Source organism: Athene noctua, chromosome 15 (assembly GCF_965140245.1).
Source record: "Athene noctua chromosome 15, bAthNoc1.hap1.1, whole genome shotgun sequence".
NCBI classification, from domain to species: domain Eukaryota; kingdom Metazoa; phylum Chordata; class Aves; order Strigiformes; family Strigidae; genus Athene; species Athene noctua.
In genome coordinates this window covers 11,329,780-11,346,911 of record NC_134051.1, presented here as the reverse complement: position 1 = coordinate 11,346,911, position 17,132 = coordinate 11,329,780, and the positions used below count along the sequence as shown (strand labels likewise).

Below are 17,132 nucleotides of genomic sequence, written 5' to 3'. Positions count from 1 at the left end.
TAGGAGAACTGAATTTAAAAAATGCTGCTCCATATTTAATATTATTGGTTTAATTTTTCCTGTCTCATACTTTATCCATTTTCTATTTTGACAACATAAAACATTAATCATTTTTGTATGAGAAAATTTGAGACATTTGAAACGTTATTTCATTTTCATTAAAAAATGTATAGGCTCATAAAAATGTGCTGGACTCTAGCTAATGGAGGGAACCTGACTCTCTGCTAAGGATTTTTCTGATTTGCAGATTATTTTTTTTTTAATTATTTGCCAAAACCGGTATACTGGATAAAATATATTTGAAATAATTACTTTCTTAACATTGTAGTGAGTGTTTATTTGTACAAAACAGATTTCAATGAATCAGCTTCTTGGGTCAGTGCAGAAAACTTATGGATTTTGGGAAGATACATGGTCCATCTCCCGTTAGAAGAAATTCTGAAAATTAGTCTCAGTGAAGTAAGTAACAAATTGTGGTTGGACATATTATCAAGTGATGTCACTTACAGACAATATGAACACAAATGCAAACTTAAACATGAAAAAGAAGTTTATATGTTTTAATTATTTAAATATAAAATGAATCCAGATCCATTGTCAACCAAATATTCTTCTGGTTTGGGAATTTGAAAGTGCCTATCATTAATATGTAGTTATTTATCTGTCTCAGACTTCTGTGACTTGTACTGAAAGAAAGGGACCAATGATAGGAGACCCTTAAATAATTTGACAGTTTGACAGAGAATCGCTCACTCAGCTTTACCTTCAGAGATACTGTATTATCCAAATCCATCTTCTCCCTTTCTCTATAACATGAATGGAGTCAGTTAATTTAGTGTCAAACATATTTTATTGGATGTAATTTTTTCGCATTCCTGACACATTATTTTGTTTGTAATGGTCAGATAAGACTATTTGTTAGCTATGACAACGCAACAAAGCAGTTGGACACAGTGTATGATATCACACCAGAGCTTGCACAAGCTTTCCTGGAAAGAATAAAGTCATCAGGATTTGATATGAGAAACACTTCAACTATCTACAGGCAAGACTGCTTTTCTTTTTCTTTTATGGCTGCGTATGGAGAGAACGAATAAATAAAGAGAAAAGAGAGGAGCAATAAGTAGCTGATAAAATTGTTGATGTGGTATAGCTTTTTCCTTCCAGCAGAAAAATCTAGGCTGAAATCCAACCCTAGTTAGCAACAGTGAAGAATTGCCACTTTATGAATTTCTGGAGGTGTGCCTAATTAGCTAACGCTTTGTCTCCTGCTTCGCAGTGAGTTGTCTGTAATACTAGTAGGAGGACTACAGCAGTATCTGGGGGATCCAGTCAAGGCTCCGTTGCATAGTGCAATACAGCAAGAAAATAAATTGGGATAGCAGGACATGAGTTGAGTTGACTGTTTAAATCACAAAAGATGGAGGTATTTGGTGGAAATCATGTTACAGTTAGGACTGAAGGAGGAAATCTTAGCTCAAGCTGGCCAGTACTGCAAGTGTTTTTTAACTGGCATGGGTGTCACCAAAGAGGTCACAAAGTGAAGAGGTATAAAGCCCACCCTGCTGTCCTCCTTACGTCCTGTGGGGTAGAGATGAGCCACATGTAAACACACGTGACTGTTATGTGTGTAAGCAGGAAACTGCATTTTTAGGGCTGTCAAATCTGCACCGAACTTACTTTAACAATAATAAAAAAAAAAAAAACAACTGCTCCTACTTATAAATATGCAGTGAGCTACCTGCAAGAAAGTGCTGTACTCCACATTTCCATTTACACTGTCATATAAATGGATGTATTTAGTCCCAAGGCACCACTGTCTGAAGTTATTTGTAGTCTCCTTGGGGGATACCTTGGAGTTTTAAACTAATGGAAAATATGCTTTATGGCTTCAGAGCTCCTGTCATTATTGCAATATAACTCACCGACTTCCATGAAGTATTGCTGATTGTCAGAGATGTAAGCGAGAGAAGAATTGTGCCCACACTCTAAATTTCAACGTCAGAAAACTTAAAAATTATTTTACCACTCATGAGAGGTGCCACATTCTCACAGATGAGAGAAATGTCATGCTCCATAATCTTTAATATATTCCATTTTTACAACACACTTATTTTATATTACTCCTTTTAACCATTCTGATGATTTAAATGCACTTTTAAGAAGTAGTATTATTCATTGCCACTAATCTCAAAGGAGATTAAGAGCTCTTGGTGGCTATGCAATAACGCATCAGAAGGTAATTATTTGTTATAAAAATGCATTTATACATGTTTCTTTGATTTGTATGTTAGTTTGATGATGTCCCATGAATTCAGAAGGAGTGCTGAGGCAGTATTCTGTTACATTGCAAAGCAGGTTGTTGTTGAGGGACTAGAGGGACTAAAAGCTAAACCTTCCTGCACTGCAGAATTTTACTGAGTTTGATAGTGGTGCAGGTGTTTATTTAGTTCACATCTGGACATTATTGCCTAGACTCTGCTTAGGCCTGCGTCACTGAATTGCTAAAAAACAGAGACTGTAGCAGGAAAGCTGGGCTTTGTAGGTTCTTGTCCTTTGTAAATTATGAAAGCAAAGGCTAGTTGTTTACAGTGACGGGGGATTGAATTCATCACCATCACAAGTGATTAAAGTCCAGAGAGAGGGATGCACACTTCAGACCTCCTTTGTGGGGCTGCAGGTAATGGCAGCAAATAAGCACCAGGCCCAGGTCAGAAGGGCACTTTGAGCAGGCGCTTACCCTTGGTCATACCACCTTGATGGTATGACCAGCTGTGCTTGTGGTTGCGCTTTACGGAGGTTAATGGAAATGCTGAATTTAATATTACAGCACAGGCACTGTGGAGGAAAATGAGCTCCACGTCTGGTTCACAGCACTGCCATGCAAATGCTGTGCTGGCACAACTAAGAGAGTGAGCCTCGGCGTGTTTTCTCCTGGTCAGTGTTGAATTGGACAGGTCTCTGTCCATCAGCCAGTCATATTTTTGATGTGAAATGCACCAACCAGGCTTTGTTTAAACCTGAAACGATAAAGAGACTATGCAATGCTCTAGCTGCTGCTCTGACACATGAATGAGTTATATTGCATGTGAAATCCAAGCAGGGTTTAGAGTTCAAAACGTCCAATCAATCCAGATAAGAACTCACCAAGCCATTTGTAGAGACGTATTGAGCCCTCCATCCTTTTCAAAGCAGAGATTATACTGCAAATTCTGCCAAGGGACATGGAGTTGTTAGCTGGGAAAATCCAGCCACAAACAAATAGAAAAGTTAAATTTTTAACAGCACAAGCAATCTGGGTAGAGTCAGCTGAAAACAGAGAGCAGTGCATATGTCTCATATTCCAGTTTCAGGCCATGTGGAGTTTTAAAGATTGCGGTTTAAGGCACTAGCGACAAACAGAAATGATTGAAGTTTTGAGCACAAGTATGGTATTCCATGCTTTATTTAATTTTCCTGAGAATTACACCTTTTATGTTAGAAGTTAGCTAATGTGTTTTCTTCTATATAGGCTAGGTTTATTGGTCTGCTTTTATGATGACATGGAACAGCTGGATGCTGCTGTGGCCCGGGCTTTACTTCATCAAATGATTAAATGCAATCAGTTGAGAGGTTTCCAGGCTGAGGTTCAGAAGGTGGGTGCAGTGCTCGTTCTTCTTGCCTAACCTAATCCTGAAAACAGAGGAGGAGGGACTTTCTTCTTGAATTTGGAAAGAAAAGTGTGAAAAATGGCTGGGATCTAAGAAATAAGCGGAAATAGTTCTCTATCATAAAATGTAAAGAATAAAAGTGCATTTTTGTTTTTTTACAGTGCTCATTCTTTTATCATTGTTTCCTCCTATTCCATATTCCTTTGACCAACTGTGGTTCTATTTTAATTTTTATGAAGTGTGTGGTCACAAAATGGTTGCCAGTGCCTATTCCAGAAACTCCAGTTATTTTGTGTGATAATGAAAATTGGTTCTTGGCAGATTTTTATTTCCCATCTGTGTTTCTATTTACTTTAGCTCAAATCTCAGCTCCTGAACATTGCCATGCAAAACCAGACATTGAATGATATCCTTGGATCTCTGTCAGATGCCGTGGTTGGACTAACTTCAAGTCAACTGGAATCTTTGTCACCTGAAGCAGTACATAACGCTATTGCAACATTAAGCCAAGTCTCTGGGTGGGCAAAAAGCCAAGTTATGATTTTATCCAGTAAATACCTCTCTTACGAAAAGGTACCTCTGATAACAGCTTCCCTACCTTCTGTTTTTAAAAGTGAAATGGCTTTTTCTCAGTGATAACTGTAGATTTTGAAAAGTTTAGTACAAGACTTCTTTTTATTACTGTTAGTGGTCTGAAAATTTTGTTTAAAACAAATAAAAACAAGACTGTAAAACAAATAAAAACATCCAAGACTGCACCTCCCAGAGCAATTCTCTAGTAACGGAGAGAATGACTATTTGCATTTGGCAGTTGTATATATTATTTTGTCTGTATTGCTGCCTTAAGCAGAATTTGCATGATCAGAGATCCCAGACTATATATCCAAATATACTGTAATGGAAGGAATCAGGGTCCTTCCTGAAGTTTCAAAACAAGGAGCCTCCGAGAAAATTGTCACATTTGTTCCCTGGACAGTCTTGTCTGAATTGAAAGAAATCTAAGAAAAGTGCATCCCCAGGCAAGAAATGTATGAAGTATTCAATAATAATAGTTTTGATTTATTTATTAACTTTGCTTTTAAATATATCTGCTGTTCACAAGCCAGAAAACTTTCTTTTTGTTTGTGCTGTTATCTCTGCAGGTTTTATCATTTTATAATGTTAGTCAAATGGGTGCATTGGTAAGTGGTATTAGTACCCGGTCATTCTACAGCATGAACCCAAAGGACCTTTCTCAGATTATTCGAGGCACAACATCACAGTACTTATCTGACTTATCACCTGCACAACAGCAAGGGATCCTCAGAAAGGTGATTATAAACTCAAGTGTGTAGCAGGTTCTCTCTGTACAGGAGGACAATAACCAGATATGCAGAGCGTGACGGTGTTGTCACCAAGATTTGTGTTTCAGCTCAATGGTTAATATTTTCAGTGTTTTTTTCTGAACACCAAGTATATTTTGAAGCCTGTGTCTTGCTTAGTCCTGTGGCATTTTTAATACTGACATGTTTTCCCTTTATCCTCTTAAGAGAAATATTACACAGAACAGAAAGAAGGGCAAATCCTGTAAATCTAAGCATCAGTTCTGAAATGCCATGTATTTATCTGTTCCTCTTTTTAGATAGCTGCATCTGGAGATTTTTCTTCATCAGTCAAAGATATACAAGGAGCTTTCTTTAAGGAAATATCTCTTTCTGATTTATGGAAGCAGACTGGATATAATTCTTCAATGATGAAAGGAAAAGAACTAAGAAGAAGCCAGGTAAAAATTATTATACAGTTCCCATTCCACTACAGTAGAGTATGATGGGAGAATAGGAAGTGCTCTAATACATATGTGTTCAAGGAACACAGGTAAAAGGAAAGAACTGCCCCAAATATATCTTGACATAAACAACCAGAGGTCACTTAGAGCCTAGGCAACATTATGAGACAATGTTACAGAAAGGGAAGCATTAATATGCTGAGTTTAAAAGTCTTCAATATTCTGTCACATAAATTTTCTCTTTCCAGTACTGTATACTAGACATTTGCACATACAGTCAGCCCTTTGACTCTGTCTAGAGAGATGCAAGGTTGGACCAGATGATTTCCAGAGGTCCCTTCAAACCTAAATTATTCTATGGTTGTGTGCCACCAACGTGTTTAACATCATTCCATAGTGCCAGTCAGTGATGTCTTGTCTTCTGAAGAAGAAACTCAGCACTGGATGCCAAACCTTTTGTTTGGCCAAAGTGGACCATAGAAATGCCTTTAGAGTACATAAGAGAGTTAAGCATACAAAAATCTTGTGACTGTTATTGCATCTTGCAACTGAATTACTTAAGGTTAACTTTAAATACGGTGGGTTTTATTTCAGGCTTTGTATCTGTATGAATTACTGTCTAAGAAAAGCTATCCTGTTGACCTTCTAAGGTATGGATAATAGTCTCTCTTGAAATGGGGTTTAAGTCTAGTATTGTGATGAGAGACTGAGGTAAGCATAAACACTATGTGGTGATTTTTTACCATCTTATGTTTATTCATTCCTTTGTACCACAGGATAATTCACCTTCCTCATTAAAAAGCATCTCCAAATCCAAAATCAGTATCAAAGCATTGCAGAGGATTTGGTATTTTAAGGCTCAGTCAATATTTTTCAATTTTATTACATTTTTACTTTCAATAGCCTTTCAATTACAAGAAATGGGGAAGAGAGGTGTTCAAGAAACTATCTTAGGACATGGTTGTGGGGAGTAAGAACTAGATCCTGCTTGAATATTCAAAAGATTGAACTCTGCTTTTCCTATCAGCACAGGACAGCTTGTGAAAGGAGTAACTTGTCAACTCATTGAAAGTATGGGCACAGACTTTTTTTTAAACAATTTTAAATTCTTTGAAAACAATCTTCATCTGCTTTCTCCATATCAGGTAAAAGTAAAATAAGACTTTGTGTACATAAACATACTACCCAGTATCCAAACTGTAGGTAAATTAGAATTTGATTAATTTTTTTTTTTTTCAAAATCTTGTATGTGTGAACTTGTCTGTTAACATGTTTCATTGAAGTCTTTTATGTGTGAATTTGTTATCGTACTTTATTTTGACAATTTCATTTGTCACAAGTTGCAAGAAATTTCTACAGTCCTTCTGACTTGCCAATTCATGAGTAATCTGTTTGGAAATATACATAAGTTTTGAAAATATACAAATGCTCTCATGCATCCAAATATAGGATGTTTCATCGCCGATGTCTACAAAAAGAAAACTCTAAACTGCTTGCAAAAAGCCAAAGAAAAATACCCTCTGAAGTTAATATGCAGAGGTTTATAGATACTGATTTGTAAGCTATAATAACTAAACCATACTTTCATTCTTCCTCAAAATTTCTATATGCCTAAGATCTTGAATTTTTGTTGCTTTTAGGTTAATTGTTTGGCTTGGAAGTTTTGGAAAGTCTCCAGTGTATCTATTCCTCCCTTTCTCTTACTGATGCTTCCGTAAGTTACATCTTAACTACATCTTAAGTTACTGCATTTGTAGTAGTACACTCAGAGTAGTGCTTCTGAGCACTTTTTAATAATCTCTTCAGTCCTAAGGTAACTGATGATTCAAGCAAATGGTAATTTATAAAAAGCAGTCACTGACCAGCCAAAATCTGTGTCAAGTGAAAGTTGGTAATACTTGGTGTCTTTTAGTATAGCCCATTTTTGTCACAATTGTGGATTCCTTTGCATCCTTGAAATCAGTGCCCCTTGAAGCGCTCTGTGTGCAGACTGAATCATGGTGCAGTGGTGTGGCAACAATCACAAAGCTTGTAATGTTGCTGCTTATACTGTTGCTGATGTCTGCTAAAATAAAGGGGTTAATTCATTAAAACAGTTCAGTGTGTTTAAAGACATTTTCGTAAGTTAGCAAAACTGCATTTTGTAAATAGCCAAGTAATATTCAGTGACAGCTTTTTTTGCTTAGGAAAAAAATAATAATTGTACCTTGATAGGAACTCCTGAATTGTACAACTTGTTAATTCCCCTTTTTCTTTATTTCTTTCTTCCTACATGATTAAAGGGATAAAAGTGAATGAGAATTATTTTCTTGGAATATTTTTAATTGAAAAAAAGTAAGACAATAGAAGAATTCTGATTGAAAAGGCATGACTGTTTAAAAATAATAATAGAAAGACTTTAATACAAGGTTTTCTACAAACTGCAGCACCAAGTTATTTGGCCAACAATTGCATGTTGCTTGTTCAGGACCATGAGAAGTCACCGGTGCTCCTGTCTACAAACCCTGGGCTTGTGCAGCTTTGAGATACAACTTTATTTGCAAAGACTGCCTGTCACTCTGCGTGGAGAAGAGCATCATTTTGTTTAGTTTGGCAGGCTTTCTTGGACTTTGATAAAAACGAAACCTATTCTAAAACTACTTGTTGTCCTTAACCCACCCACCACATCTTCATGCATCAGAGATTTATTCCTAATAGAAAGGAGAAAGGGGAAAAGTTTCTGAACTCTAGACAGTCTTGTTTGATGTGGTGTTAAAGCACCTCAGAGCACTTTCATCTACTTGCAGCTATTTATAACCCTTAGCCATTTTTTGACATGAGGTTCATGAGCTGATGAACTGGAAGAAGATGTAAGTTAAAGTGAGGTGTGGATTAATTACAGCTTTTCTGGCCTGGCCGGTTTATAATTTTTCAAGTCCAGACTTGTCTCTAAATTTTTCTGTCATCACAGATTTTATGGGTGTTGTTATGGGTGTATGAAGGTCAGGTTTGCATGAATTTTGAATTCTTTCTGCAGGATTGAGTACCTGGAGTATGTTTCAGGCCCTCTGTGTGTCTCTTTCATTGAAAGTTTGGGAAAGACTGAGATGGACCTTTTGAATCCAAGCCTTCACAAAAAGAATGCTGTCCTGCAAAAAGTACAGGAGTGCTTGGTAGGTATGGCTAGGAGGGGCCAGCAGTGGAGGGGGAGCTGCAAAAAAAGTAATCTCTAATCAGCCACTGTCAATTCCAAACTAAGTGAGAGTGATTGATGAGTTTTCTCTCCCTTTATTGTCATGTAGTGCTTCACAAAGTTGTCCTACCTAGTTGTACTCTCCAGTCCGCATGCACATGCTCATGGTCTCCTGTATACAGACAGCCAGCTGAGACACAGGCTGCCCAGCTCTGTGTTTGTGTGGTGAAACCAGAGCTGATGGACTCTGAGAGGCCAAAAGGCAGTAACACTGCATGCTTATTTCTTCACCGTCGCAAGCAAGAGCAGCTTAGACTATTGCCTGGCTCAGAGAAGCTCTTAGTGCCAAGGTCCCAACAACCTGCGGTAGCTGAGCTGCTTTGAGCAGCGGGGGTGGACCTCCAGAGATCCCCTCCAACTCAGCCATTCTGTGGTTCTGTTGGCATGTTACTGCACTGCATTTCCTATAGTAATGTCAGTCACCTTCTACATAAGTTGTTGACTTATCCATCTGTATTCTTACAGTTTTTTCATGCACTCTTTCAATTTTATTGTTCCCTGCCTAAGGAAACCTTTTTATAGTTTCCTTAACAATTTTCCTTGAATCTGCGCCTGCTACAAAGTGTTCTCATGAAATGACATTGCTGACCACAGCGAACTGTCCGGGGCAGCCTTGAGCTGACTCGTTTGCACCTGGAGCTGTTCCCCCTTGCTCCGAGCGGTGCTGGTCCTGTAGAGCTGTGCGTGGCACAGGAAGCTCCATGGGAGAGGTGGTGGTACCAGGAGGTTTTTGTGATTTCTGCTGACCGGGACCTGCGGCAATCACCATTTTTTAGGGGAAACTAGTTCTTTGATGTAGCTGTGAGTATTCATGTCCTTATACGTACTAACCAGTCATATAGTCCCTAGTGTTTTGGCAGCTGCTCGAGAAACCCACCAGAGCTAAGCCTTCTGACACCAAGAGCTTGTGGCCCCTTTGCTACAGGGGCCATGTGAGGGCTCTGCTGCCAGGCAGAACTGTACCACCGCTACAGGTTGGGTGGTCACCTGGATATAGAGATCGTGGCAGATTTAATTGGTTTTATGTGTGCTTCGATATAGAGTAAAGGGTACACTGAAACCTCTGACAAGTGCTTATTAAGTATCACCAGTTGCATTGGTAAATGCAAAAAGTATGAAGTAGTCTCAGCAGAAATTATAGATTAAGTTGCCAGTGCAAACTGTTGTATCTTTGTTCCTTAAAGGGTCACAGAGTTTAAATATGTCGTGATGCATTTGAGTGATACAGGGCAAGAGCCAAGATTAGCTCTGCCAACAAGTAAATGCTTCTTGTTTCAGAACGGCTCCATGGCTGATGAATATGATGTTGACCTACTTGGAAATCTAATCTGCCACTTACCTCCAGCCTTTCTACATGGCAGAATGTCCCTGAAGGCAATGGCTACAGCCCTTCATCAATTCAAACTCTGCCAACAGCTCAGCCACGAGCAGAAGACTGAAATTAAATACAAACTCCTTGAGTTATATGGGTGAAGTATTAGATATACTACCTTGCTTATGCCGATGGTTAAGCCATGCAAATACCAACCGTTTGTTTTGCCCAGATAGAACTGCAATGAAAACAACACAAAGCAGCTTCTATCACTGGCCAAGCTTGGGGGCTCTGTCCACTAGAATGATGTTTCTGTTCTTGTGTGTAACGTGATAACTGTGGAACAAAATACAACCCCAGAAAGGGGTATTAATACAAACCCCTGTATGACTTGAGTCCCAGAGGAAAAAGAAAGTGTAATGGTTGAGGAGGGGCAGGCAAACGGAGTCTCTGGCACAGCAAGAGAAAGGGCATTACAGGTGAAAAATGGTGCAGGAATGCAAAGAATGGGAAAATGGAATTGTGATACTCTGTGTGTTGGTGTGAGAAGAGAAATAAAGAAGACTGCAAGCACCTGTGGTAATGGGAGAGAGCTAGGGAAGAAGCAGAGGCGTATCAGGTTTAACCAACTGAAGTCACAAAGCAGATAGTGTGTTAGATGTCATTAATGACTCAGATTAGGAGGCTGATTGGAACCACACTGCTCTATCAGTCATGCAAAAAACAAAGCCATCCTCTCTGGCAAGAATATACTATTTCTCTCTTACATTGTCTCTTAGAAGTATCTTGCATTTGAAACAGAAGACTGAATGCATAGTTTCTAACCATCCCTTCAGCCCCAAAGTCTGTCACTTGATCCACCTAATCATTTCTGTTGCTTATTCAGCTTCCTCCTAGTCAGCATTTTTCTGGTAATGGAATAACTATATTTTCCACCAGATCCCATCCCTGCGTTAATCTTGATACAGATCCATTGTATTGAATCATGACACACTGTGCTAAATAATATTTCATTTTATTTTATTTAGAAAATATTTGTCTAGTCAAACATCCTAATAGGGGAGCAACAAACCAAATAAAGTTTTCTGTGAGAATATGTGCTAGTAATAGATTTGTTACTACTATCTTCTTCAGGCTCTTCCAGGCTAAAAATTACTTATCCAAGTGCTTTCTTGAGTGTTGGCTAACATTTGTCAGATTTGTATCAAACAGACGAAATCTGCATAGTGCTAAGTTACATGTATTTTGAAACACCCAGCACCACTCAGAACTGAACCTGAACTTAATTTTTAAGACTTGAAATTCCCACAAATAATTTAGCATATTATTTCAAGGGATATAATACCTATCATAGAATTGATCTTTCATGGCATAGGTGTCATTCGATCTGGCTCTCCCAGGTGTTAGATCTGCCTTCTGTAACTCTTGACATTGCAGATGAATGAAATAGCAGACAAAAATACAGAGCTAATAAAGTGTGGATTTAAATCTTCTGTTCCATCACCTATGTTTCATGTTTCTCTCCCTTAGTTTTAAAAAGGCAGCATTGGCAGCAGACTGGTGCCACACTGAGTTACTTTCCCAAGTGGTTTAGTGAACTCAATCTTTTCAGAATGAGGAGGAAGCTCCTCTTCTCCCATATGTGCATGGACCTGTTTTTCAGAAACATTGAGCACCTATAGCTCTTGCTGACATCATGTAAAGCTACAGTTGCCCAACACCAGTGAAAAACAGCCACTGTAATTCTGCAAATAGTTAAATATGTGAATAAAGGAGATTTTTTTTTTTTTTTAAATTTATAAGCAAGTACCGGTAAGTATTGCTTGCTTGAAGTATTATCCACATTGGTCCTTAGGATAAGATTCTTGAAAAAAAAGATGGTTTCAATTTTGGTTATGAGGTTTCTGCTTCTCTTTTGATACCATTTTGTGGACTACTACTGCAGTATGAACCTGATAGAAAACGGTAAAATTTCTTTTAAAAAAATAATTATTTCTTCTTGCTTGAACGCTGTAATGCTAAGAATACTATGACTATTGAGGGAGAGAGGTCCGTTACCACAGTATTTGAAGGCTTTCTCTGAATACATTGAGAATTCCTCATCTCCCTGTGATATACAGGGCATTAGTGAAAATGCAATCTGATGTTAATAAGCATAAATCACCACATTGGCATAGGAGTATCTGTGTTTCCCATATGATACAGTATAAGAAAACCTGAAGTTTTAGTATAATTTTGATTGCAAACATTCTTCATTAACAAAATTTTCCAAAATATTTCTTCAGCTCCCCAAACAACTGGACAGCTGAAACAACATTAGATGTTGGACCATTCCTAGCTCTGCTGTCAAAAGGGGAATTAAATGTCCTTGCTGAAAAGGTATCTTTTACAAATTTAAAAATTATAATAAAAACATAATATTAGATTTTGGATTTGCGAATGTCATATTGCAGGCTAAATTATGTAACCTGAATGCTAAACTAGGTAGATAATTCTCCTGGCAAGGAGCCATGTGTTGATGTTTCACACATTCTCGACTCCATCAAATTTTCTGAGATTTCTTCTTGAAAGTGATGATAGTATAAACAATTAATTGCATGTATACAATGATGATTGTACATTGTCACGTAGAAAGGGTGTGTTATAGTGATGCAGACTCAAATATTTCTAGTATTTTACACCTTGCAATGCTGTTTTCTCTATTCCTCTGCCTTCCAGCTGTAAACCTTCTGTTTCTTATCCTGTTAATAATGGGATCAAATTAACATTTATTTATGTGGCCCTTTTTCCTAGGGCCAGTGTAGCACACGTAACAATAACTGATAGCCTCAGCATTGCACTTTGTAGTTTCTTTGCCCTCTTTAGTTCTTATAATCTTATAGTTTTTATGTATAGAGGTAAACTATACTGGAATGAGGAATTCATTCCTCAGCAGAAATATGTGAGCACAGTCAGCAACTTTTCCTCAGGAGATAATGCTCATAATTGACCAAATAGAATAGGACTCTTCAACTGAAAGGAAGATGTCTAGCAGGGTGGAGGAGAGAGGTCTGAAAACCCTAAAAGGGGTGAACAGGTTAAAGTTATTTCTCATAATTTAGTTGGGTCCCTATCCTCAATTATTATACTTATCTGGCAAATTTAAGACAAACAAATTAAATACTTTCTCTACTGCAATTACTAAAATGGTGGAACTCATTGCTACAGAAAGGTCTGGACACAGACTCCAATCAGGCAGGGCTCAGGTGTTGCCAGAAGCTGAGAGGGCATACAAGAGGGAGAATCACTCAGAATTTGCTTTGTTTCTAATTTTTTTTCCCCCCTCAAACTTAGGCTGTTGACCTTTCAGTAGCAGCCAATTTACTCTCCTCTTCTGAAACATCTGCACAAATAGGACAGAGGCTGAGCTATCACTAACTCCTACTTTGCTGAGGTCTGCACAAGTTTTTCTCTGCAAATTGGTTTGTTTTAAAAGGGAGAAAGAAATCTTACTTATATTGTTCCTTTCCCTTTGAAGTTCCCTGATACCATTTTACAAATAGCAAAGACAATTGGACCAATTTCTTCATCTGAAGAGCTTCTTTCGGCTGTATTTGAATCTGTCTCCAATGCCACTGCCAACATGGAATCATCTATCACCAGACCTGGTGAGTATTTTACCTGATATCTGTACAAAGTGCCAGATTTACAGTGGTGCCATTTTGGGATGTGGTGGTGCAGTTCAAACAGTCTTTTTGTTCTGCCTTGTCATCAAATGCATTCTGAGAAACTGGACCATAAAAAGTAGAGCACTGAGTAACCTAAAAGAGGTTCAGAGTTCTAGCAAAAGTAGTGAGTCTTTGTTCTGTTGCCTGTAGTTGTCTCATGCATTGACTGATTGCTGGAACAATTTCATTACAGGATTGTATGCTTAAGCATCTCCCAGAATGTTCCTCAGTGCCCAAAGGAAAAAGATGAAAGATTTGTATTATAGGGGTTTGGTTATTTTTACTTTCTTTGTAATCTAAGTGAAAATCCTTGAATTAAAAAGCGGTGAAGGTGGCAAGTTACTTTTGTGCCAGAAGATTGCACATAGTTAATCCTTTGCCAGACACGAGCGTATGTTGACTCGGCTGTTTTTGAATCTGACATGGGTGGCACTGTGTTTGGTCTCTCCAAATGGTCAAAGTTTGTTACGATCTAAAAGGTATTTTAGTTAGCAACCAAACTAATACATTTGAATCTCTGGTCAAAAATGGATCATTTTCTTTGTATAAGGTACATACTTTAACTATATTCCATTATTATAACTGTATCCTTTCTCTTACTTGAAATTCACCTAGGCAGAATTTTTAAGCTAATGCCATCCTGTGCCATGGAAAACAACCCTGCTGTGGGGGAGGCTTTTGAAAGCACTAATGGGAATTTGGATCCCAACAATTTCAAGGAGTTTGGTACTGTCTGCCTTTATGTCTTTGAAAATCTCCCATTTGGTTCTCTGCCTAACAAAATACAGGTCCAAGCTCTCAGCAAGCCCTGAGGCACCATGGAAATCCATCTGCTTATATAACAGCAACTCTGAATGATGACTGTTTGTCTCTGGGAATGAATTTGCTCCTGATGATGCTGTATTCATGTACAGAGACAGACAGAGGGTGTTCCACAGAGTTGTATTTTTGTATAGCCTGAAAAAAAACATGACCTCTGTTGATCAGTCATTACACAATGATCATGCTCTAAAAAAGCAAAGTCAAGTTGGTGGAATAGCAGAGTATTAGTCCATCTGTATGCATGACATTCATTCTTCCTTAAACAAGTAAATCATCAGATCATAAATCATGTTTCTTTAGACATGGGCCACAGGACTGGATTGGCATCCAGCATCGGGTATTTCAGTATGTTTGTGTCCTTACATGTGCTTTTTTAGGCCTCTGGATCTCAACAGTGTGAATCATAGAATCATATAGAATTGAGTCATAGAATCAATCACAGAATCATAGAACAGTTTGGGTTGGAAGGGACCTTAAAGATCGCCTAGTCCCAACCCCCTGCCACAGGCAGGGACACCTTCCACTAGCCCAGGCTGCTCACAGCCCTGTCCAACCTGGCCTTGAACACTGCCAGGGAGGGGGCAGCCACAGCTTCTCTGGGCAACCTGTGCCAGGGCCTCACCACCCTCATGGGGAAGAATTTCTTCCTTATATCTAAACAAAATCAGTGCTCTTTCAGTTTAAAACCACTATCCCTCATCCTGTCACTACACTCCCTGACCAAGAGTCCCTCCCCAGCTTTCCTCTAGACTCTCATTAAGTACTGGAAGGCCCCTATAAGGTTTCTGTGGAGTCTTCTCCAGGCTGAACATCCCCAACTCTCTCAGCCTGTCCTCACAGGGAGGTGCTCCAGCCCCTGATCATCTTTGTGGCCTCCTCTGGACCTGCTTGAGCAGGTCCTGTCTTTCTTACACTGGAGGCCCCAGAGCTGGACACAGCACTGCAGGGGGGGTCTCACAAAAGCAGAGCAGAGGGGGAGAATCCCCCCCCTCACCCTGCTGGCCACACTGCTCTTGGTGCAGCCCGGGACACGGTTGGCTTTCTGGGCTGCAAACACATTGCTGGCTCATAGTTTCTCATCCACTGACACCCCCAAGTCCTTCTCCTTGGGGCTGCTCTCAATCCACTCCTCGCCCAGCCTGTGTCTGTGCTTGGGATTGCCCCGACCCATGGGCAGGACCTTGCCCTTGGCCTTGTTGAACTCCCTGAGGTTTGCTCAGGCCACCTCTGCAGCCTGTCCAGTCCCTCTGGATGGCACATCCCTTCCCTCCAGCGTGTCCCCGCACCACACAGCTCGGTGTGTTGGTGAACTTGCTGAGGGTGCCTCCATCCCACTGTCCATGTCATTAACAAAGATGTTAAACAGCGCCGGTCCCAACCCCGACCCCTGAGGACGCCCCTTGTCGCTGCTCTGCACTTGGACATGGAGCCATTGGCCACAACTCTTTGAGTGCAACCACCCAGCCAATTCCTTACCCACCGAGTGGTCCATCCATCAAATCCCTGTCTCTCCAGTTTAGAGATAAGGATGTTGTGTGGGACAGTGTCAGATGCTTTGCACAAGTCCAGGTAGATGATGTCAGTTCCTCTTCCCTTATCCATCAATGCTGTAACCCCATTGTAGAAGGCCACCAAATTTGTCAGGAATGATTTACCCTTATTGAAGACATGTTGGCTGTCACCTCCTTATTATCCATGTGCCTTAGCATAGTTTCCAGCAGGATCTGCTCCATGATCTGGCTGCGCACAGAGGTGAGACTGACTGGCCTGTAGTTTCCCAGGTCGTCTTTTTTTCCCTTTTTAAGAATGGGTGTTATGTTTCCCCTTTTCCAGTTAGTGGGAACTTCACTGAACTGCCGTGACTTCTTAAATATGATGGCTAGTGGCTTAGTCACTTCATCCGCCAGTTCCCTCAGGACCCATGGATGCATCTCATCAGTCCCATGGACTTGTGCACCCTCAGGCTCCTTAGATGGTCTCGAACCCAAAGACTTCCAGACATGGCCAGTGCAGTTACAGAGCTGTCACATCTGCATTGCAAGACCAATATAAACCTGCCAATGAAGCTAATGATCTTTGTCAAAGGATAACTTGGCTCCAAGGCTATGGAGGCTTTTCATTCTTTACTTGAGGTACACAAGCTCAGCTGGAGGGGAGAGTCTGGGAGATGAAAAATTGAAGGACTGTTTGTGCTAGTCTAAGAAATACTTCTGCAGTCCAAGTGTGGTATTGAAGTTGTTACCAGACATAATCTTACCAATTCCACACAACTCATACGGTGATTTCAATAAGGAATGGAGTTTTATGGCTGATATGCAAATCACTAGAAAAGTGGATATTATAAAAATGACTCTAGAATAACACTGATGCTCTTCATGCTACCAATCTGCTATTTTACATTTCCCACCGTCCAGTTGTGAACTAATATTAATAACAGTAACAGTTACCAGTGACAGTATTCTTACATTTCTAAGTTTACATTAACGTAAAGACAAAGGTGGTGCTTAAGGCAAAATGGAACATATGAGACAAAACTCGGGAATTGTCTGAGATGCTACCAGAAAGCAGTGGCAGTGCTGAAAAAAGAATTCAAGTTGCTTACCTTAAGCTCTGAGATGTTATAATTTATTATATATATATATAA

General features: G+C 39.5%; 1 protein-coding gene across 7 annotated transcripts in view; it reads left to right on the top strand.

Moving 5' to 3' along the window:
• Positions 1-17,132, top strand: part of OTOA (otoancorin) — a 41,985-nt gene that overhangs the window by 10,842 nt on the left and 14,011 nt on the right. For all 7 annotated transcript variants that reach the window (XM_074919795.1, XM_074919802.1, XM_074919799.1 and 4 more), the window contains 13 exons: positions 353-459; positions 906-1,045; positions 3,512-3,635; positions 4,008-4,223; positions 4,793-4,960; positions 5,272-5,412; positions 6,010-6,065; positions 6,443-6,560; positions 7,056-7,129; positions 8,432-8,567; positions 9,926-10,116; positions 12,245-12,338; positions 13,477-13,606. In XM_074919795.1, coding sequence (XP_074775896.1) covers positions 353-459; positions 906-1,045; positions 3,512-3,635; positions 4,008-4,223; positions 4,793-4,960; positions 5,272-5,412; positions 6,010-6,065; positions 6,443-6,560; positions 7,056-7,129; positions 8,432-8,567; positions 9,926-10,116; positions 12,245-12,338; positions 13,477-13,606 — 1,695 coding nt within the window. The remainder of the gene's footprint in view (positions 1-352; positions 460-905; positions 1,046-3,511; positions 3,636-4,007; positions 4,224-4,792; positions 4,961-5,271; positions 5,413-6,009; positions 6,066-6,442; positions 6,561-7,055; positions 7,130-8,431; positions 8,568-9,925; positions 10,117-12,244; positions 12,339-13,476; positions 13,607-17,132) is intronic.